The sequence below is a fragment of the Papio anubis genome, chromosome 1 (assembly GCF_008728515.1).
Source record: "Papio anubis isolate 15944 chromosome 1, Panubis1.0, whole genome shotgun sequence".
Taxonomy (NCBI): Eukaryota; Metazoa; Chordata; class Mammalia; order Primates; family Cercopithecidae; genus Papio; species Papio anubis.
Window position 1 is genome coordinate 155,379,165 of NC_044976.1, and position 23,402 is coordinate 155,402,566.

The window sequence follows — 23,402 nt, forward strand, 5'->3', positions numbered from 1 at the left end:
TCCCATCTGAAAAAAAAAAAAAATTGTACAAAGATGTTCTTAGCTTCCAAAAGAATAAGTTATTTTATCACAGATTTTCAAGCCAGTTGTTTCTTGCTAGAGTGGCTCAAAAACATTCCCGGATCTGGTAAATTGCTTTTCTTCATCTGATTTACGATAAGAACCTTTCTAAAGTCTTCTTTAATTTGGTACCAAGGAAGCCTACCAAAGATGTATTATATTTTTTCTATTACGGCTTCCCTGAACTATGCTGTAAAGTAGAAGGTTTCCTAGGCACTGATCATCTGGCTGGGAACTTGGTACGTGTGCTTGGGGACTAGGGGATGGGGATAAAGAAGAGGCAGCATTGAAGTCTTCATAAGCCATATTCTCATCACTGACCTCTGTTTTTTCTTTTCTTTTCTTTTCTTTTTTTTTTGAGATGGAGTCTTGCTCTGTCACCCAGGCTGGAGTGCAGTGGCACAATCTCCGCCTTCCGGGTTCATGCCATTCTCCTACCTCAGCCTCCGGAGTAGCTGGGACTACAGGCGCCCGCCACCACGCCCAGCTAATTTTTTGTATTTAGTAGAGAAGGGGTTTCACCGTGTTAGCCAGGACAGTCTCCATCTCCTGACCTCGTGATCCGCCCGCCTCGGCCTCCCAAAGCGCTGGGATTACAGGCGTGAGCCACCATGCCCAGCACCTCTGTTTAATGAAGTAATGAATATCTAGCAAAACCAACATTGGAAAGTATAAGGTTAAAATCCAAGACAAAGCCCATAACAATAAGCCATTAATCAGTGTATCACAAAAAACCTGAGTTGCGTCCTTCAGAAGATACTAAGGCAAGTGCACCTGTGTGCTCTTCCTGTGTGTTTTCCCCCCTATGTGATATGGTTTGGATGTTTGTCCCCTCCAAATCTCATGTTGAAATATGATTCCCAATGTTGGAGGTGGGGCCTGGTGGGAGGTGACTGGGTCATGGGGGTAGATCCTTCATGAATGGTTTAGCACCATCTCCGTGGTGATAAGTGAGTGCATGCTCACTTAGTTCACAAAAGACCTGGTTGTTCAAAAGTCTGGGACCTCCCCCAACTCTCGCTCCTACTCTCACCATGTGACATGCTGGCTCCCTGGTTGTAAGCTTCCTGAAGCCTCACCAGAAGCAGATACCAGCACCATGCCTCCTGTACAGCCTGCAGAACCATGAGCCAATCAAACTTTTTTCTTTAGAAATTACCCAGCCTCAGGTATTTATTTATAGCATCGCAAAAATGGCCTAATACGCTGTGTAATTTGTATGCACGTATATCTAGGACTCTGTGGTGAGAAAGGGCACACATTTCCACCCACTACTGGAGAAAACAGGAGCAAGAAGGAGACTGACAAATCCAGTCCATGTATAAAAAGGGGTGAAGGAGGAGAAGGAGGAGAGGAAGTCAATACACTAAGAAGCCAACCCTTTCTTAACTGTGCCTGCCTTCCTGGGTTCACCTTGCTCTGTTTTAGAGTCCACTCAATAGCCTGTGCTTTGTCTTCAAGAAAATCCATCTGAGGCATCATTTCTACCTGTACACTGCAGAAATCAATTCTGTACAACTTCCTCCTTTTGCTAAATCCCTGAGATGCTGCCTATAAATTCAAAGAATTTCAAGCATCAACAATAACCCCTACCCCCACCCTAGAACTTAGTTATGAACATCTGTTGTTTACAAGGGTTCAGGCTGAGAGCTGCCAGACTTGTTCTGCAACCTCTACTTTAACACAGAGGCTGCCAGGGAGGGATGTCTGAATTTCATGCAAGGATGCCCTGTCCCGACTGCTTAAGCAGGAATCAGCAAACACAGCTCAGCATCCTACCACTGAAGATAATCCTAGTTTGTTCGATTCATTTTCTAATCCTGGCTCTTTAACCAGCTGCACCCTAAATATACTAAGAAGCAGAACTGTGCTCGTTGATTCTCCCTGAATTTAAAACCCAAGGAGCAATGACAGTGGGGATGCATAAGAGGAGGCGCCAGCAGAAAAGAAGGACCTATTTCAACTCTGAAAAACCCAAACCCTACATTTTTCTCATTCTCTCTAAATCTTTCATTAACAATGAGTCCTTCCCATGTCACGCTGTTTCTCTTCACCATGTGATACTTCTGTGCAGCACAGGAATTAGATATTAAAGTCCTTACTTCAATTAACTAGGGAACAAATCTAATTGAGAACATAACTATACTGTCTTTTACCTTTCCCTGACTGAACCAAGTACATTTCCCTCCTGAGTACTGCACCTTTCTTCTCTTCCTGGTGACTACTGGAACCTGCTTTAAATGGGGTGCTATTTTTAAATTCCTGTGCACATGTGTTCTTATTAGTCTCTCTCAGCCTGCCCGATTTTCCCCATTTCAATTATAAAAGCATGTATAGCAGAGACTGTCTTTTCTTCTTATCTTGTAAACCCTCCCACTTAACACAGTCAGCTCCCAATAAGATGACACAGCTCTTGCCTTGAAAAGAGAACTGGATCAAAGTAAATTCATTTAATTGGCTGCAAATTCCTGAGAATTAAAAATCCCAAGAACACACTGCCTAGTAGTAGTTAGACACATTGCTTCCTGTGTCTGCTACAGAATTATTATGGGGCTTACAGGAGCAGAGAAAAGGAAAACTAAAAGCTCCCCGCACACTAGCACTGTTGTCAAGGAACGTGATCACTACTGTCTTTGCTCCATGGAGCTGAAAGACTGAGGTATGGCCTGCTGACATTCCAGTGGCAGATCCTAGGAGACACAGGAAACTCTCAGGAGTCTCCAACATCCTCCCAATTGCTCATAAAAGCATATTTTGCTTCTGACCTGCCCTCTTATCATTCCCTACCCTAAAAGGAAGATATAAAGCCATTTATGCAGAAGCTTGGGAGCTTCTGTTTGGCCTCATGAGACAAACAACCCAGTAAACCACATATTATTATGTTCATGACTAAGGTGTGTACTGCACTGGCCTGCTGGCCTCGATGGTAGATACTGCAGGAGGCTGAATAGGACTGGCCTTCTTTTATTTGCCCAAGTCAAAATTGGGACCTGTGGGCCTGAACGGTATATCTTTATAGGAACTCAGCAATTTGGCAACAGGGCTAACTATTAACTCCAAGAGGACAAGAAAATCAGAGAGTGGCTGTATGACAAATGTCCTACTCTTCATGAATGTGAAGTATGGAATGGTGGATCTAAAAGTAACTCACCAAGGCTGAACTATATGACACCTTACAGAACAAAACATACAATTGCTGAGTTTTTATAGGGACTGACCATGCAATTACATAGAGTCACATAATTGCTTATGTCCTGCCCAATGTAGCTATACCATAAAAATCAGGGTGGGGGATAAATTTGTCATTCATGAGGGCCCACAGGGGTCTGAAGAAAATGGAAACTTGACATATTACCCAGCCAGGCTTAGGAATACTTAACTGTGCACAGGGAATGACTAGTGCATCTAATATACCAGTGTTTTACCCAGTATAGCTGTGCGCAGGCCCAAATCCTGAGGATAGGGATAATTGTTGCTACTATTTACATTTACTATGTGCCAAGCTCTGTCCTAAGTATTTCACATATTAATTCACTTAACCAGCATAACAACTCCATAAGGTAGGTATGAATATTACCTTCATTTTGCAAATGAAGATACTGAGGTGATTAAAAACTCTCATCTAAAATCACACAGCAAGTAAGTGGGGGAAATCCAGGATTGTGAACCCAGGAAATCTGGTTCCCAGAACTTGTGATCTTAACTATCAGGGTTGACTCTTCCTGTGGCTGATCTTAACTATCAGGGTTGACTCTTCCTGATAATTATATCAGCTACCATTTATTAAGCATCCATTAAGTCACAGACAATAGCTAGTGCTGTATATACATTACATATATCCTTAGAAGAACCCTTCAAGGTAAGTATTACTGCCAACATTTCACAGGTAAGAAACTGAGGCTAACAGGGGTAAAGTGCCTTGCTTAAGGTTACCAGCTAGGAGTAGAAGAGACAAGATTCAGACCCAAGTTTTTCTGCCTAAAAGCTCTGGTTTTTCCCACTAAGTCACAAAGCTTCCCAAATAACTTTTAACTGAATTCCTTCTCTCTTCCAAAGACTGGATCACCCTGTCTTGCTGATTCCCAAGTGGCCTTCTTGTGTCTCTTCCATCCTGCTTTACCCATGTGTGAGAAGTCCTCCCAATTCTTCCTCCAAAAAGGACTCAACCATGATCTAAGGTTCTACATGAACTGAGCCCATGCAAAACACACCAAAGAACCTTCTGTTAATTTCTGAAGAAAGGCATCTTGAGCCATGGAGAAGGGAAGCCAACCCTTGCAACACCAGATGCTACATCTGGGCAAAATCTTTCCTGAGGGAACAAACAGCTCCCAAATATGTCCAAAATGAGTGAGTGACGCACTGGTCCCAGGAAGTCAGGGGTTCTCCCTCCCAGGAGATTCATGTTTCCTGGTACTTTCTTTCTCGAGGTCACTCCATAAGTCAATGAGGAACTTTCTGGCCTTCCACCCTTTTCTGATCTGCAACCACAACTATAATATTTTCCATGGCCAACTGACTCTGCTTTTCAACCCAATGCTATCCTGTGAGACTGGTGAATGACTTTGAACTCAACTCCAGAGAAGGAACCCATCCGCAGTAGTGATGTAACTACAGAGACGGCGCACATTCAAATACTGGGCCTGAGGCCAAGAACACAGACTCCACAATACTTTTTCTTTAATTAATTGTGTAACTAACCTCCCACTGAAAGGAGTACTACAGGTTGAATGCCTACCAAATTCTTGAGATACCTAGGCCCTGCTCCCTCATATCCCTTCCAATGGTGACACAACTGATAACCAGCCAAACAAGAAAGTTTACTTTCTATGTCTACCTCCTTGATATTTTGCTAATTTAATATTAGTGAACATAGGAGATTGTCTTGTTCTTCTCTGTCTCCAGTACCAAGCCCAATTGCTGATACATAATTAGGTTCCCAAAATGTATACTGAATGATACACAAATAAATACATCATTTAAATTCCTTTATACTCTCTGTAATCTAAGTATCACAGATGATACAAAGGAAGCTTCCCGTTTGTTCTTCTAAACCCTTACTATTGGAAATCACAAATATTTCCACAGTTTCAACCATCCCCTCTCTGTGCACATGTGCAAATCTCTACCAACAGCCAAAAAATCTCTTTAGCCCTGCATATAGCCATTCATTTTGTCAACTACTAGAAATTTCAGCTTCAATACTCTTCCAACACCTTAAACTTAAAATCTAAAACCCAAATTTCTCATATTTTACCCCTTCAAAAACAATTCCTTCTTCTAACTTCTGTTAAAAAAACTTCTAGATTTCAGCTGGGTACAGTGGCTTATGCCTGTAATCCCAGAACTTTGGGAGGCCAAGGTGGGCAAATCACCTGAGGTCAGGAGTTCAAGACCAACCTGACCAACATGGAGAAGCCCTGTCTCTACTAAAAATACAAAATTAGCCTGGCGTGGTAGTGCAGGCCTGTAATCCCAGTTACTCGGGAGGCTGAGGCAGGAGAATAGCTTGAACCTGGGAGGCAGAGGTTGCGGTGAGCTGAGATCGTGCCATTGCACTCCAGCCTGGGCAACAAGCGCGAAACTCCGTCTAAAAAAAAAAAAATCAAACAACAACAACAGAAACCCCTTAAAAAGCCCCTCTATATTTCTTTTAAAGATACCATTAATTTATCAATCACCCAAGTCAAAAAGACACTTTACAGACCTCTTTCTTTTGTGGCTTCCAAGTTCACTTGAAACCTGAATCCCATTAGTCAGCAATTCCTGCAGATTCTTTCTGCACCAGGTGCTTTCCATCTGTCTCTAGACTGTAAGCTCTAGGAGTACAGGGGTGGGTATCTGGCATGTGTCTGGCACATGGTAAGAAGATATATATTTGCTAAATGGACAGAAGGATAAATTCCTCATCTTTTCATTCCTTCCATCCCAACCTAATTTAGATCCTTATGATCTACTGCAGCAACTGGTTTCCTTGGTCTCATGTTTCTTGTCATTTAGCAAACTACCACTAGGTTAATCTTCCTTAATCAGAGTTCATACCTATTTAAACCATCAGTGATTTCCAGTGTCTGTTGCATAGAGCCAAATCTCTAATCAAGAGTCAAGCCCCTCCACAATACAAACCTATCTCACTTTGTCCATTTCTTCCATATCCACTTATACTCCCAGCTAAACCAATTTACTCACTGTACCTCAAAATTGCTTTATTCTGTCCTCTAGCTGTGCTCCTTTTTCCTAGAATATATTCCCCTCCCTCTCAAGAGCATTTTCTTTAAAGTTTTGTTCAAATCTCATTTCCTTACTGAAGTTTCCTGACTACATCAACTGAGCCTCATCTCTTCTGCAGTATATACTTAGTACTTACTACCTATAGCCTTATGTTGAAGATTTGTATTCTTGCATTTGAATTTAATTTCTCCCTGACTAGATTATAAATTCATATGGGAAAGAACTACTCCTTTGATTTCTTTGGATCTCTGTCCTCTAAGAGTTTAGAAAAAAATCTCTAAAATAGTCAACAAATATGTGTTGAGGAGAAAAAGAAGCTAGGAGAAACACTGAAAAGATAGTGACAGTGGGTTATAAAATAGCAGAAGGTCTCTGCAAGGAACACAGCAGGATAGCAATGTAGAAGTATTGCTCTAAAACTTCAACAGAAAAAAAAAGCTACCTAAAACCCTGAGTTATTAAAAGCAGGAGATCAAAACCAAGTGAGCTATGACTGAAAGGTAATTTACAGCAAGTCTATTTTAAAAAAAACAAACAAACAAACAAACAAAATAGTCAATGCATTATCAGTTAGAGTCCTGCTGGGAAATATTAACACAGATTCCACTTAAAAGAGACAATCAAAGGCTCAGCAACAAATAGGAATACATTTATGCTCTTCAAGGAGCCAAAGAAAATGCAAGAACATCTTCCCTAGAAAGGCTTCCTACCCTCACATAATACTTTATCACTGCTCTTAATCAAACCAGGCTGACAGAATTTCAGACATTATTAGCAGGGTCTTCCCACAATTCACAGGGATGGGGGAAGCCATGTTACCTGTCTTAAACAAAGCAGAATAAGGTAGGGTCAAATAATCACTACAGTTCTATCTGCGGCATCTCTCATTCTCTGGGGGAAGGGGAAAGAAGGAGAGAGATGGAATCAGAGGGTTAGCCTGCAATGGAGTCAGAACTGTGCAGGCTTTAATGAGGATGTCTGCACTGAGCACAATGTGGGAGAGGACAAAAGGTGAGCAGGAGCAGAGCAGAGTAGGAAGCAAAGCCAAAGGGTGACAGGGTAATGGCTTCCAGGGGAAGAGGTGTCCAAAAGACGAAGAAAGCAGTTCAGCAGTGTCCAACCCTAAATGCAGTCACTTAGAACTGTAAGAAAATACCCAACCTAACCCAGTATGAGTGGTTGAAACCTAGCCAGGGTAAGAAAGTGGCCTGGAAAAAGGTGGGATGAATCCATGTGGACCGAATTCAGCCCTGGCCAACCTGCTGCATCCCAAGTTGAATAGTTTCCACGTCCCTGAGATGGGTCTGTCCAGAGTTGCTGCTGGCAGCTGCTCTCCTGGCAGTACAGGAAGACAAATTCATGGCATTGCTAGCCCAACAGCTGCTACAGCTCCGGGGGAGGTGATGAGTGCCCGCTGAGATGTTCTGGGCAGAGAATGAACTATTCTGGGACCAGTCCTAGAGTCAGCAAAATCAAGGCTACAATTCACCGACTGAATGAAAATACAGTACTATTGTCACTCCAGAGACCCAGGAAACCAAGAGCCCTTTCTCTGTCCCAGCTTCTTCGACTTCCATTGATTCTTGCCCTCACACTTGGCCCCATCTTGTCTATTACCAAGGGTATGACCTCAGTTTCAGCCCACATTAACCTCACCACTGGACTCCTTTCTTAACAGGTCCTCCTCCTTCCAGTCTCTCTGCTCCAATTGATCATATGCATCGTTGCCATAGTTACCCTTTGAAAGCACAGCCATAATTATATTCCTTGCTCAAAAACTATCAGTGGTCCCCCATGCTTACAGAATAAAGCCCAAATCCTGTCACCTGGCATTCATAGACCTTTTTAATCTTCTGGCCCCTATCTTTTCCAGGTTTATTTCACTATCATATTTATAATTCCTGTTCTTCAGCAAAACAGATGAGTTATTCACCAGCCTTTGTTCTCACTTCTGTTAGCCTTTTCTAACACTGCGCTCTCTATCTAAAATGCTTCCTTTCCCATCTTTTTAACTTCTTTCTACAACTTCTCCATTATCTCAACTGTATTAAGCTTAAAGGATCAATACCTAGCATTGGCACTTTAATTTTTTCATCTCCCTTCCATTGAACTTGACATCCCTAAAGCCCTCTCCAGTCCCCCAATCGGAAGAAATATCTCTTCTTTGTGCACCTGTGACACTCTGTATGGATGGGTGGCCATGGTCTTTCCTACACTTGTCCTTTCATACACCACACATGGACAATATGGCAAATGCTGCTGATTGCCCACCAATATTTCTCCTTCTTCTATGTTAATAGAAACTCTACTTTATAGTCACCCAGAACAATAACTATACTTCCCAGCCTCCCTTGCAGTTCAGCATAACCATGTGACTAAGTTATGGCCAGTCAGATACGAGTTGAAGAGATGTGTGTGCCACTTCCAGACTGCACCTTTGAAAAATAAGGCCATAACTGCCCCTTGTCCTGTTGCCTCTTCCTGCTGGCTGAAATGAGACCATGGTGGCAGTGAGCCATCTTGAGTCATACAGAAAACGGCAACACTCTCGGGATGGAATAAGAAGCTGACAGCCCTGGATGGCTAACACCTAGACTATGACATCAGAGAGAAATCAACCTCTATCTTGTGTATGCCGTTATTACTTGGGGTCTATTACATCAGTCAAACTTATATCTTTACCAAATCAGACATGCCTAAGATGCCTTTCCTATGCCAAAATGTCAAATTTTCAGTTGCCAGCACATGTTTCAAGCTTGTCTTAGTGATACTGACTGCCAGGTACCAAGTCTGTTTCAGCGGGATGGTTGTCTCTGCATAGCAATGCTTGGGTATGCACACATCTGAACACTTGGTTATCTTTTGCAACACAAAAATTAGTGGAAATGGAAAAATGAAAGTGCTGTTACTAATGCTGCATTGCGAAGTAGAGGTCTCATCATTGTATTACTAAGATAAGGGCAGAACTCATCAGCTACGTGGACTCTTTAGGTATTCACTGAACTTGAGCAGGCAGGCCATGAGTTTAATCATGGAAAACAAACAAATAGAACTAAAGACAAGGCATACAATGCTAAAAATATATCAGATGAGGTATAATTTGGAATTTCACATATACACTTATTTATAATAATAGAACTTACCTACCCCACATACAACTGTAGTTAGACATTCAACCATTTGACTTCTGTATACACTTTTAGGAATAAATTATGCATGAAAGTAGGATGTTGCCTGAGCCTCTCTTATTGAGTTTCTCACCATCTTGCCTGTATTCAATGCATTTGTACTATGTTCTATCTCCTCTTCTACCAGGCTGTATCATATGAAATTGCCATTTTGCCTTACAAAAAACCCCAGCAATTTCATATGTTTCACCCAAAGAAATTGAAAGCTTTTGGGTTTGGGGCTCATTTTAGTTATCTTTGCATCTCTCACAATACCTTATATATGAGAGAATATCAATAAGAAATTGCTCTTACAGATCTTCTACTTGAAACACTTCTAGTTCCATCAGACACCACTTTTCCACCTTACCTTCTATCCTTTGCCTTAAAAAACAATACTATTCTCTCTCTCTCTCTACAGGTAGCTTTTGCTTCTCCTCATAGTAACTTTTACTACCAATGCGTAACTTTTATTCTCGAAGCCTGGGGTCCTGGATTTAGCTCTTTGTTCTCCTCTTTCTCTTCCCTGAATTCATATACTTTCATCTCTTCCACAATCACTTTTACCCTGAAGATTCTGCTAGCTATCCCCAGTCATAACCTCTTACCTCAGCAGTATGCCACCTCCACCTGCATACCTGATGGCCTCATACTGCTCGAAACCCAAAATGTTCAAAGTAGGATCACCATTCAAAACAGATCTTCCCTCAACACCCCCACTTCTATCATGGATGCCACAATTCTTCTAGGTTACCAGGGTAGAGACACTGGGTCACCCCTGACCATTATGGTTCTATGCTTTATCCAGTCAGTTATCCAGTCCTATTTAGTTTCTTGAATACCTTCTCAATATATTCCTACTTCCTTTCCACTCCCTCCATTTTTTTTCTCTTACTTTTTGTGTAGATTACCCTGAAACCTTCATCCTGGCCTTCTCTTTTCCTCATGTCTCTCTCCCCACCTAAGAACCCAGAGAACCCACTAAAATGCTGCCACACCCAATCTGAACTTCTCTGCTTACTATCAAAGAGCTATCACTTGGGGTCTACTCTACTTATTTAACTTATTTTCTACTGCTCTTGAAAATATCTGTGTTCTCATATCTCTACTAAAGTTCTTTTCATATTATACTACTTACGTAGCTCTTTTCCCTGTTAACCAGAGATTTTTTTTTTTTTTTTTTGAGACACAGGGTCTCACTCTGTCACCCAGGCTGGAGTGCAGTGGTGCAATCATAGCTCACTGTAGCCTCCAATTCCTGGGGTGAAGCGATCTTCCCACCTCCCGAGAAGTGCATCACTATGCTGAGCTAATTTTTTATTTTTTGTAGAGATGGGGTCTTGCTATGTTGCCCAGGCTGGTCTCCAACTCCTGGCCTCAGGAGATCCCCTCACCTTACCCTCTAAAGTGCTGGGGTTACAGACATAAGTCACCATGCTCTACTTAACCAGGAACTCCTAAGCTTATGTTAGTTCCTATAGGAATCAACAGAGAGCACAGTACTCGTAGGTATTTAAAAGGAATTTGTTAAATAAGTAGATTGATTGTTACTCAGGATACGATCAAGCAGGAAGCTATCGGAGTAAACCAGCTATGAAGTGTAACAGTCACCCTCTTCCAGGTTCTTGTACCACCTTGTATTAAATACTTTCCTCCCACAACATTTACCCCAACTTTAAATTATACATCTAATTGTGTGATTTGTTAAATGCCCATTTCTTCATCTAAGTGCTATGTGGAAGAGGCAGTTTGTTCCCTGCTACACTCCAAGGCACAAATCAGTTCAAGGAATGTGCAATGGAAATCAGTTAGATGAATGTGTTATGAACCTTCCCTTTAATAAAGCTGGATCCCACACTAGCCCCTACACCCCCTTATCACCAAATATTCCTGCTTCCTCTTACCTGCACCTGCTGTTCTCTCCTCTGCCACACAAATCTACCTCTCAAGCCTAGGTCCCACCTGCTTCATGATAACTTTCCTGACTATTCCAGAACCTTTATCCATCTCTGACCTCTCATCAGATCTATGTTGTATGTAACACCAATGATGTCTTAATGAGATCATTACTGCTTTATATGGTCTAATTGCTTCTTGTATTCAAAATCTTATCTCCAATCACATAATGACTCTCTCAACCTCTCTTGTATTTTCCAATGCCTTGTATAAGCACAGAACTGGTCAATCAATAAATACTCGCTGGTTATTTGAGAAAAAATGATGCCAAGTACCATCTTTAACAGAAAATCAATTATTCTAGACTTGGAGAAATCACCCTATTCCTAGTATGTGATCTTAATCAGAGCAATTCAGATGGCTTGGAGATTAACACATCTGAACTTTAATTTGTAACAAATAAGTCCATAAGCTGAGAATATGATATAGTACTAAAAATCAAATGCTATTTTAAATTTAGGATAAGATTACCAACAGAATAAATCCAACTTTGAATCACTTTCTAAAGCAAATGATTCCTCCCCTAAGTCTTCATTTATCACATACTAAAATAACATTTTATTATCAGATGATTCTCTTATCATAAAGAGAATGAGACTTGGGAAAGATAAACTCTGAGGAAAAAAAAACATCTGGAGGAAATTCTTATTCTGGCTTATTTTCAGATGTCATGTTCTCCTCAACCTTAACCCATTTTCATTGCACAGAGCTGGCTTTTAAAGGATAATTTGTGTCCTGTATTATTAAGGCAATAAATAAAAATAGAAAATGGGGAAAATAAGATACACTTGGCACTAATTCTTAAATTCATTCATTCATTTATTTATTTCACAATATTTAGTGAGCATCTACTATACACCACATATTATACTAGGCCCTGTGGGAGTCTAGAAGATCAAACAAACTTATACAGTCCGCTAAGGGAAGATAACAGAAGGCAGACAGTGCTGAATGCCCTAAGAGAAGAGCAAATAAAACGTTGTAAGAATTCAGAAGACAGAGAACTTTCTTTCTTCTGGAACAATCAGGAAAGTTTCCTGGAACAGGGAAACTGAGATGGTTCTTAAGACATGGGCATGGCTTAGACATGCAAACATGGAAAGACTGACCACATAAGCTCAAATAACAGGATGCCAGTGACCCACTGGAGTGAATGTTCTGTTTGGCTCAGGTATAGTGGAACAGAAACAAGAAATAAGGTTGGAAAGCTGTTTGAAGCCAGATGTAGAGGGGCTTAAAGACCAAGCCAAAAAGCATGCACCTTTGTGAACAGAACAGCACTTCCCAAATGCCAATGTGCACACAAATCACATGCTATGTTGTGGGATCATGTTATAGTAGGACTGGAATAGGACCTGAGATTCTGCATTTCTAACAGTACAGATGATGCTGACACTGGGAAACTACAATTTGAACATCAAAAACATAGATGGGCTGGGTGTGGTGGCTCACACCTGTAATTCCAGCACTTTGGAAGGATGAGGTGGGAGGATCACTTAAGACCAGGAGTTTGAGACCAAACTGGGCAACACAGCGAAACACTGTCTCTACAAAAATTAAAATAAAATAAAAATAGCTGGGTATGATGGTGCACACCTGCAATCCCAGCTACTCAAGAGGGAGGCTGAGGCAGGAGGATCACTAGAGCCCAAGAGTCTGAGGCTGCAGTCAGTCAAGATCACACTATTATTCTTCAGCCTGGGTGACAGAGCAAGACCTTATCTCTAAAAATAATAAAAATCATAATAAAAAGAACATAGACAATGGAGAGACACTGAAAGTTTTGCAGAAAGAAACTCTCTGATTACCAGTGTGTTCCAGGAAGATTAACTGTGATCACAATGGAGCAAGCAGATTGGAATGGGGAGAAGCTGTAGACCAAGCTTGTCCAACCCACGGCCTGTGGGCTGCATGGGGGCCAGGACGGCTTTGAATGCAGCCCAACACACATTTGTAAACTTTGTAAAAATATTGTAAGGTTTTTTTTGCAATTTTTTTTAAAGCTCATCAGCTATTGTGTTAGTGTATTTTATGGGTGGCCCAGGACAATTATTCTTCTTCCAATGTGGCCCAGGGAGGCCAAAAGATTGGATACCCCTGCTGCGGACTGTGATCCTCAATACTGGCTGTTCATTAGAATCACCTGGGAAGCTTTTATACCACCCTGTTACCCAGGCCCCACTCCCAGAGATTCTCATTTAATTGGTCTGGAGTGGGGCCCAGATTTCTGTATTTTTTTTAAAGTTCTCCAGGGAATTCTAATGTGCAGCCAGGGTTGAAAATCTGCTATAGAAGATATAGTAAATACTGCAATCATTCAGACAAAAAAAGATGATGATCTAAACTAGGGCAATGGCAGTGGGAACCAGGTGAAGGGGCCAGCTGTATAAAATAAAGTACATGTAGAAGAAATAGACCTTAGCAACTGCCTGGACAGGGATTTGGATATAATGGCCTCAACATCATTTATTTCTCCTAATTAAAGACAGTTTGGTGAAATGGTTAAAAACATAGACCCTGGAGCCACACTGCCTGCGTTTGAATTCCAGCTCTACTATTTACTAGGGGTGTGTGAGTGTGTGAGTGTGTGGGGTGTGTGTGTGTGTGTGTGTGTGTGAGAGAGAGAGAGAGAGAGAGATTAAGATAGACCCTGAGTTAAGCCCCTTAACCTTTTTATGCCCCAGTTTCTTCATCTATAAATTGGGGATAATAACAATAACCATCATATGGAGTTGTTGTTGGGATTAAGCAAGCTAACATATACATAAAGCCCTTAGTAGCATGCCTGGCAATAGAGCTATAAACAAGTTGGCTGTTGTTATTAGCATGGTTCATCATCTACTCTCATCTCTATGAAATGTTGAACTGCACACAAGCCTGATCTGAAAAACGAGAAGTCCTTGAGGGCTTTCAACCAATCTGAAACCAGCGGCTCCTGAATCCAACTGGATCTAAGTAGTGTACCCTGCCCCGCTCCACCCTGGACCCCATTCCAAGGTCTGAGAGTAACAGCCACAGAGCCCCTACTTGAATTGCTGGTCCTTGGTGCTGCGTGTCTTGGCCAGGAAGCGTTCCGCCAGCTTCTCCAGGTTGCGGGAGTAGTCCATCTCAATCTCTGCCTTCTTTCGGAAGAAGTCCTGGAGGTCCTGCAACAGTTGCACCCGAAGCTCACACTGCTGATCCAGGCATTTCATCTGCTCTGTGAGCTGAGCACGGATCTCTACAACAACAACAAGGAAGACAGTCAGAAAGACAGCCCTGAACAAACCACCATGCATGCCAATATTCACCCACCTTCCATTTACTTATTTCCCGTGTCCTGGGAAATTCAAAGCCCTGAATGAAAAAGCCTAAAGTCTAAACTGTCCATACAATGTGAGGCACCTCCAAGAATGCCAACCCTTTTTACACCATTAAAGAACATTGTGAACCAGGAATCTGCTGAATCACTTAGGAGAAGCTGCTTATTAAACATAATAATATTCCTATCTACCATTTATATTACTATGTTTCTAGTGGCAGAGAGCCACAATCTGGGTTGTCTTCTGGCAGAGGGCCCAAATGAATTATCACCCCAACCATCCTAAGAGGCAGGTACTACCTTATCCCCATTTTAAAAATGAGAAAACTGAGTCTTGAAGAAGTCAAACTTTTAAGTGGTGAAGCTGGGATTCAAACCCCAAGAGACTGACTTTAGAGCCCATGCTCCTACTTTTTGCACTTTCACCATCATTTCAAAATGTTGTTTAGCATCTTCATGAAGTAGGATGAAGGTCAGGATATTTTAATGGAGATTGAAAGAAAATTTCCCAAGGTCAAATCGTAGCAATCAAAACAAAACAAGCACAAGAACTTCCGGGCAAGCAAACCATTCACTGTCAATCAGATTTCACAGTTTCCAATATCACAGAATGAAAATCATTTTTTTAAGAAGACTTGGAAAGAGATTTTTTTTCACTAACAAATATCACTCATACCTGTGTTGCTTAATCTTCAGGGATGCTGAAGTGCCTCTATAGTGTCATAACTATAAATATTTCTGGTTAAGCTCTAGCATGCAGATTTCTGGCTGGTCAGGGTCCTTGTATGGAGCTAGCAAATACTCTCTCTGGAACTGCTGCAAAGGAAGCTACAGATGCGACCAGATCTGCCTCAAATGCAGTACCGCATTTGTTACTGACAAGAGACCTGGCACTCACAGGAAGCAGTCTGCCAAAGCCAGACTGATTTTCAGCTCAGAGAAGGCCTGCAGTGTGTATCCTGCTGAAGTTATGTCCCAATCCCCATCTGAGTCAGAATGGAGCCATTTCTTTCATCCTTTTCCTCTGCAAGCCTGCTTAGCTCCAAGTGCATTAGGATGTGACAGTGACTCCAAACCCACAGAAAAGGATCACCTATATTATGCCTTTCCTTATGCATGCCCCAAATTCATTCCCAAGTAGTACAGTTGTAACAATGCTTTCTGTCTATGCTATGTAATGCATCATTATGGGGAGAGGGGGTCTAGAGTTTTCATGTGAGCTGCAGATAAATCAGAGAAAAACAGGATGGGAACTATGATGTTGAAATGTTCATGAAGCAATGAGGGTGGGTAAATGGTGCATTTAGCTTTGCCTTGAAGTAGTTGAGGCTCTATAATCTGTCCCCATCCACATTTTTGTTTCTGTTTTTACAAATATCAGTATGTCCTTTGCAGATGATCTCAGGTGATCTGTAAGCGCAATTCTCACCCTCTTCATCCTCATCTCTCTCCCTGTCAACCACTAATGCCAACCAGCCCTGCAGTAACCTCACCTGAACTGAAACTGAGCTCCAGAGGATTGTTTCAAGCAGACAGAAGGCTGTGCAGAAAAGCTGCCTACCTCATCACTCATCAAAGCTCTCTTGTTCTGTGTTTTATGGAGTCTGATTACAAGGGTATTGGGGGTAAAGATCTGCAGAGGTTATGTCAGGCATCTGGTTCTTGCCAGGGATTTCTGGGTCTCTTAAAGGGAACAGCCCTTGTTGAGACTATTCCTGAAGGCATTGTGCCCCTTCCATATATTAGTGAAAAGCTGATAGTAATAGCATTGGGTGGGCAAACTGTGCATTGAGAGGGCATTCACAATGCTTACTAATATTACTTAAATCTCATCCATTAAGAACCAAGGCCTCTTTAGGGTAGAAAGGCTTTCCAGGTACTGAATCGTAACAGATGTACAGGGGATATGGATGGGCAGTAAGGCTGTCAGGTCCCTCTGAGTCCCCTGTAATGCACTTAAGAATTTACCTCAGTAATCTCACTCGCCAGGAGAATAGAAAGAAACAGTTAGTTGGATGACACCCACCCTCTGCCAAAAAAAGAGAGGACGAGGCAAAGTCCCATGAAGTTCCAGAAGTAGGCCACTCCAGACTTAGCCTGTCCAAGGAACAAGTATTTCATAGGAGGCCTCTGAGATATGTGATTTAATGTAAGAAACCCCCAAGCACATCCAGTCAGCAAGGAAATCCAGCCTGACTTTGTCAGGTGCCTCAATGAGGGCAGCACAGTGTATGCTGCATCACAGGTACTCCCTCTGGGACCCTGAAGGGAAGGGAGCATGTGTTTATTGAATACATTTTATGGGACTTTCTATATATCATCTCATTTAATTCTCACAGGTAGTCTGTAAGGTATACACAATAATCCTGATTACACTAAGGAGAAAACTGAAGTAAGACTCTTCAGGTAATTTACCAAAGGGTCAACGATCACGCAAGTGGAGCTGGAGCTAAATTAAGGTTTGCCTGACTTGTCAAAGAGGTTAATAGTAGGTCAGAGAAACAAAAACAAGAGAAATAAAACACCAGTTTGGAGTCTCTGAAAGTATTTCTGGGTAAATCACAGTGACCATGACTCTCACTCCTGGAACATCGCCTTTTCCACCTTCCAGCTGAGGGCTGATTCAGGCCCCTAAGACAAGTATAGACTTGCCCACTGACTCATTAGCTAGCTATGTTTCAATCTGTCCACAACCAGACTGGATCCCTTCCCCACTTCCTAGATCTACCCTACAGGACAGCTTAGAGGGAAGTGCTTTTCTTGTCCTGTGAGTGCACCCTGAGGTCTACTAGGAAGCCCAGGGGACAGAGACTGTGAGAAAGCAGTATCCCCACCCCTGATCCAGGAAAAAAAAAAAGAGGCTCTGTTAATAGATACCATCTGCCAGTGTGATTTATTTGTGATATGACACCACTGAGCATCTCCCCTCCCTCAATACTGGCCAAAAAGAAGAAGAGGAAGAAGGAGGAGGAGGAAGGAAGAAGAGGAGGTGGAGGAGAAGGAAGAGGAGGAGGAGAAATAAGAAAGAGAATGAAGAAGGAAGAAGGAAAAAGAAGAAGAAAGGAAGAAGAAAGAAGAATGGAAGAAGAAAGAAGAAGATGGCTCCCTTGTTACCATCTTCAAAGCATCCACACAGGTATTAAGGGAAATTCTAACCACTCTCACTCTTAGGCGTACAGCTCCAAGACAGGACAATTGTTCTATCCAGGGCAAAATGTGCTGCTTTAGGCGCTGCTGCTGCTGCTGCTCCTACAAAGACAAACAATGGTCCCCAAGAAGGCAGCTATGCTGGCCCCAGTCCCCGTCCATGCACACAAGGGGCAGGAAACAACGGGCCACTGAATACCAGCACTCCTGGGCCATGTGCCCAGACTGGAGGCCTCTCTGAACCCTGGCCTTTTAACAAACAAAAGGGCAGAAAGAAGAAAGGGGCAATTATAAAAACACAGAGGAACTCCTCACAGCTCCCTTGTGTGCTTAGGCGATCATGCATGTGCACATCATGTGTGCACATTCAAAGACTCACACAACTCATACCACTTACACCATGCTTCACGATACCAACTCAAGAAGGCTTTACACATCTGGTTTACAGTAGGATGAGAGTTCTTGGGAGCTATGGAGATGGTAGGGTCCTTGCCAGTTCCTTCCCTAGAAATACATGGGAAGAAGTCAAGCTCTCACTTTCTAGAAGCAGCTACATCTTAGGGGTACAAAATAATTCCCTGGCTATTCACAAGGCCAAAGTACTAAGGTCGCCATGAGCCAGGGAGTGATATACACCCCCAAACAGGCTCCCCTGAGCACCCAATAGAGCCCATTTATTCAGCAAATCTTACTGAGCCTCTCCTGTATGGAGGCACTGTGCGAGGTGATGGTGACAAAGGAGAAAAAGACAGGTCTAAGCCCTGTCTAAAGAGGCTTGACAAATAAGAGAAAGGACAAGAGAACACAAAAAGTCTTCTTGTTTCTGCTTTAAATATTCTTTATTGTAACAAAGCTGAGGTAATAAGCCCCAACCTGAAGATCTAAGATTTAAAAATCATCAATAGCAGAAAGAAATCACATAACAGGGCTAAGAAAAATCCAATGTCCTCTAACATTTTTTCTTATTATGATTTTTAAAAATGACACTTGAATAAAAATTGCAGCTTCCCTTGCAAGAGGAACCAAATTTTTTAAAAAGGTTCCTGAGAATCAGAGTTGACCTCTGGTTGATATTTCATGCAAAGACTCAAGACAAATTTAAACCTCACTGTTCTGAATTAAGATAGTGATGACTGTTGCTCAACCTTCTGAATATGTTTAAAAAACTGAATTGTACACTTTAAAAGAGTGAATTTTACAGTATGTGAATTACATCTCACTGAAAAAAAAACAGATAAAAAAATTGAACCCCACCACATAGCATATTCTGTTGAGCACCATCTGCCAGTGAAGGGGAAAATAACCCAACAAACAGGAACCAAAAGGAGGAATGGATTCTTGGTTTCCATTTCCCGGTGTGTATGAATTAAATGAATTCTGCATTGACTATTCCTAAAGCAAATCTTGGAAGCTGCCCCTCTGGGCAGTAGGCTTGGCCATGACATTGAACTCCACTGGCAGATCACCAATTCCAAAGGATGTCAGATAAAGACCTGCCAGGGAGTGTTTTTATATGTGAATTCAAATCCAGGATCACCAGACACACCCACAAAGCTTCCCCTGGGACATGCTGCCTCCTTGTCCATGCTTGGCCACAGCTAAGATACTAATTACACTCGTCCTAGTATTTAGAAAGAGGCGTATTTCCTTTTTAGAAAGATACTGAAGGATCTCGATAAGCATGCAACTGGAAGAAAAACTAGCCCTAATAGCATACTGATCATTTAACAAAAACAGGCAGGGCCCCGCCATGCTGACAATCATGTAGACTCTAAATTACAACACCTGCCAATGCAGATGACACAGTCCTCTGAAGACTGCCCTCACTTCAGAGAACATTCAGGGAATTCACCAGCCAGTAGAGTACAGGGGGTGAGGGTGTTCAGCCTATTGCTTTCAATTCAAGGATCCCTTTCTTTCCTCCTTTCAAAATTCATCTTCTTCTTGAGGAATTTTCTCTGATTAAGTCATGAATACCACATTTCTAAGGAGAAAATAGGGGAGGAAGGGCAGGCCAGGAGACAGATGTAATCTTTCAGGAAAGTCACACACGCATGTCCTTCCTTTCTCCCTGATGTGCCAGCACCCAGGGGGCAGGAGCTGCATCTCCCTCAGGCTCTGTTGCCAGCACGCAGAGCAGAAGATCAGCCCATGCTCCCCATTGGGAACCTGGTCTGACTGTCAGTCTTTTTCCACCCAATCTGCCTCACCCGTTTTCAGCCCTTTCAAACACGCATGATATCACCTCAGCCATCTCAGGAATATTAATTCCTAGTACCTTTCCAGAGAATGTTACATAAGAATACAATTGAGGCTTTCAGGCTCTACCCTCCATATCTCTTACCAAGACTTCTTATCACAACAGTAATCAGCCCCTCTCAAAACTGTTCCTCAGGAAACAAAATACCAGAATGCCCTGCCAAGTCTTGCTCTCTACTCTGCTAATTTGCCTTTCTATGAACTTAGTAAAGGAAGGACTCAAAACTCCTTGCTGGACAGATGTAAGAACCAAAGCTCAGAGCAGCAAAGGGGATTGACCAAGATCACACAGCTATTTAGTTGTAGATCAAGACTGAAATCCAAGTCACTGAGTTCCCAACGTCCTTTCTTACTTTTACTTACTCTTATTGCAAACATTTATTTGAGTGCCTTCCAGGTGCTCTGAGAATACAGACAAAAAGTACTTCCTCAAAGTTGGCAGGGTAGTGGGGAAGAAAGAAGAAAAAACGGTAACAAACAAGGTTAAATAATAATATAAACAAATGAGTATGCACACAGAGCAGAGAGACACAACACCGCCCTCAATTTGTTATATGGGCTATAACACATCTTCAGTGACTGACATTACTTATCTATGAGTAGTCAGTTTCCAAGAAAAGGCCATCAAGATACTTTCAGTAAACTAGGAAACAGCAAATATTCTTCCTCAAAGAGTGTGACTTTTTCCACATTACTTTACTAAGTAAGGAACAAACCAGGCCAGGCACAGTGGCTCACGCCTGTGATACCAGGACTTTGGGAGGCCGAGGTGGGCCAATCACTAGAGCTCAGGAGTTCAAGATCAGTCTGGGCAACATGGCAAAGTCCCATCTCTACAAAAATTTTTTTAAAGTTAGCTGGGAGTGGTGGTGTGTGCTTTAGTCTCAGCTACTTAGGAGGCTGAGGTGGGAGGATCGCTTGAGCCCAGGAGGTCAAGGCTACAGTGAGCCGTGATTATGCCACTATACTCCAGCCTAAGTGACAGAGCAAAACCCTGTCTCAAAAAAATAAATAAGGCAGGCACAGCCAACCAACAAAGAGCTATTACGTTTCTGAAATAATTGTTTTTCATTCCTTGTATCCATGTTTTCCCCACATGCTTTTGGCAAAACTGATTCCACCCCTGCCCTCTCCAAAGATAGGTGAAACCCCATCTCTACTAAAGATACAAAAAATTAGCCAGGCATGGTGGCACACACCTGCCTCGTCAAAGATAGTGTGCTTTCTCAAACCCAGGCCTTGGCTGGGAGATGGAAGACCCGGGGACAAAGAGAGTGTGACGCTGCCACTGACATCTTGCTATCGTGAATGGAAAGCCTGTTTGAGAATGGAGTTTGCCCAAAGAAGCAGAGCTGAGAGATGGGGAGAAGGAAACATGAATATCTGAATGAAGTCACAACGAGAAGCCAGCCCTATCCCTAGGCCTTTCAGTTACACAAGTCAATTCATTCAATTTTCGCTTAAAACACTTTGCCTTAGGCCAGGCACAGTGGCTCACACTGGTAATCCTAGCACTTTGGGAGGCCCAGATGGGAGGACTGCTTGAAGCCAGAAGTCTGAGATCAGCCTGGTCAACATAGCGAGACTTCATCTCAAAAAAATAAAATAAAATAAAAAATATATAAGAAAGAAACAAACAAACAAAAGAAACCACTTTGTCTTGGAGTTTTGGTCCCTTGCAAAGAGGCCCTAACGGATGAAGTGAGGATTTCTGAAATATTCAGAAGTATGAAGATCCCTGTTCTCAAGAACGTACAATCTAACTGGGAAGACATGATCCAAATATATAATACATTTCAAAATTTTACATAACAATTCATATTACATAATTGCACAAGATATATAATTATATCGTATAGAAATTATGTTATTATATACTATAAGGACATGAAATTAAGAATAAATACTACAATGAAAGGGTTGAAAACTCAGGAAGATCGGTGGGGAATCCCATTACTAAAGTCAGGCTTCTGGAGGTAGTCTAAACTTCTTGAAAATAAGAAATTTGGTCAGGCGCGGTGGCTCACACTTGCAATCCCAGCACTTTGTGAGGCTGAGGCAGGCAGATCACGAGGTCAGGAGTTCGAGACTAGCCTGGCGAACATGGTGAAACCCCAACTCTACTAAAGATACAAAAAATTAGCCAGGCATGGTGGCGCACACCTGTAATCCTAGCTACTTGGGAGGATAAGGCAGGAGAATTGCCTGAACCCAGGAGGCAGAGGTTGCAGTGAGCCGAGATTGCACCATCACACTCCAGTCTGGGCAGCAGGGAGTGACTCTGTCTCAAAAAAAAAAAAATTAAAAAAGAAGAATAAATTTGTCTGTTCAGCTGACTAATGTACTTGTGGGACCCAGAACAACACCTAGCATTATAGTAGGCCTCCAAGTTTGTGGAGGGAAGGCAGGAGAGGAGAAAGAGAGAGAGAGAAAGGGGAGGAAACGGAAATCTGAACTAATATTCTGAGGGAGGGTAGGATTTCAGTAAATGAAGGGTGACGGGATATTCCAGAGTTAGAGAAAACATACACCAAGAGATGGGAATGTTTGAGCGTGCCCTCTCTGTGGGGTAGTGAGGAGGATGTCCTTACTGGAACAAAAGATGGCACTGAGGCTTGGTCAAAGATAAAGGTGCAAGGCGAGGAATAGCTCCAAAGGCCAATAGAGTAGTTTGGATCTCAAGCAGCCAGAAATGGAGCTGGTAAAAGTTTGTGTCATGACGAATGTAATAAACGGAGTTGAAGCAAGATCACAGTGAAGGAAGTCTGCTGGATGGAGTCCTATGCTGTCTAAATGAAGAAATGGAGTGGACATTAATGAGCAATACAAGCTGAATGGTAGAGAGGTCAAAATGAGTAGAATTCCATGAGTGGAAAATTTCTGTACATACCAACACCAATCATTAGCAACAACACATACTTAAGAGCCCATGACTCTATAGTATGATTCCAAACCATACTTCCCTTCACAGTAATCAGCAAACTGGAGCCATAAGAGACATCCTTGGGTTCAAAGGTAAGACAGTAATCTTGGTGGGAGGAAGGGGGTAGTGGGGGCAGTTGTGACTGGAACCCTGGCCTCCCTGGCTTTCCTTTTGACTGTAGTTCTCTGTGATGGACTTTAAACATGGCCATCTTCAAAAGTGTCTGCGCTGTGCAGCAGATTATCCCAAAGCTATGAAAGAAAGAACCACTCCTCCCCTTACATTAACTCCACACTACCTAAAAACAATGCCTGCACCTTTGGTAACAAAGAGAAACCAGCCAGTGGAAAAGAGAAGA

The 23,402-nt window shown here is 42.2% G+C and overlaps 1 protein-coding gene across 6 annotated transcripts in view; it reads right to left on the minus strand.

Annotated features, from left to right (window-relative positions):
* Window positions 1–23,402, minus strand: part of SRGAP2 (SLIT-ROBO Rho GTPase activating protein 2) — a 251,081-nt gene that overhangs the window by 136,784 nt on the left and 90,895 nt on the right. For all 6 annotated transcript variants that reach the window (XM_009188679.4, XM_009188675.3, XM_003893204.4 and 3 more), the window contains exon 3: window positions 14,442–14,634. In XM_009188679.4, the coding sequence (XP_009186943.1) occupies window positions 14,442–14,634 (193 nt within the window). The remainder of the gene's footprint in view (window positions 1–14,441; window positions 14,635–23,402) is intronic.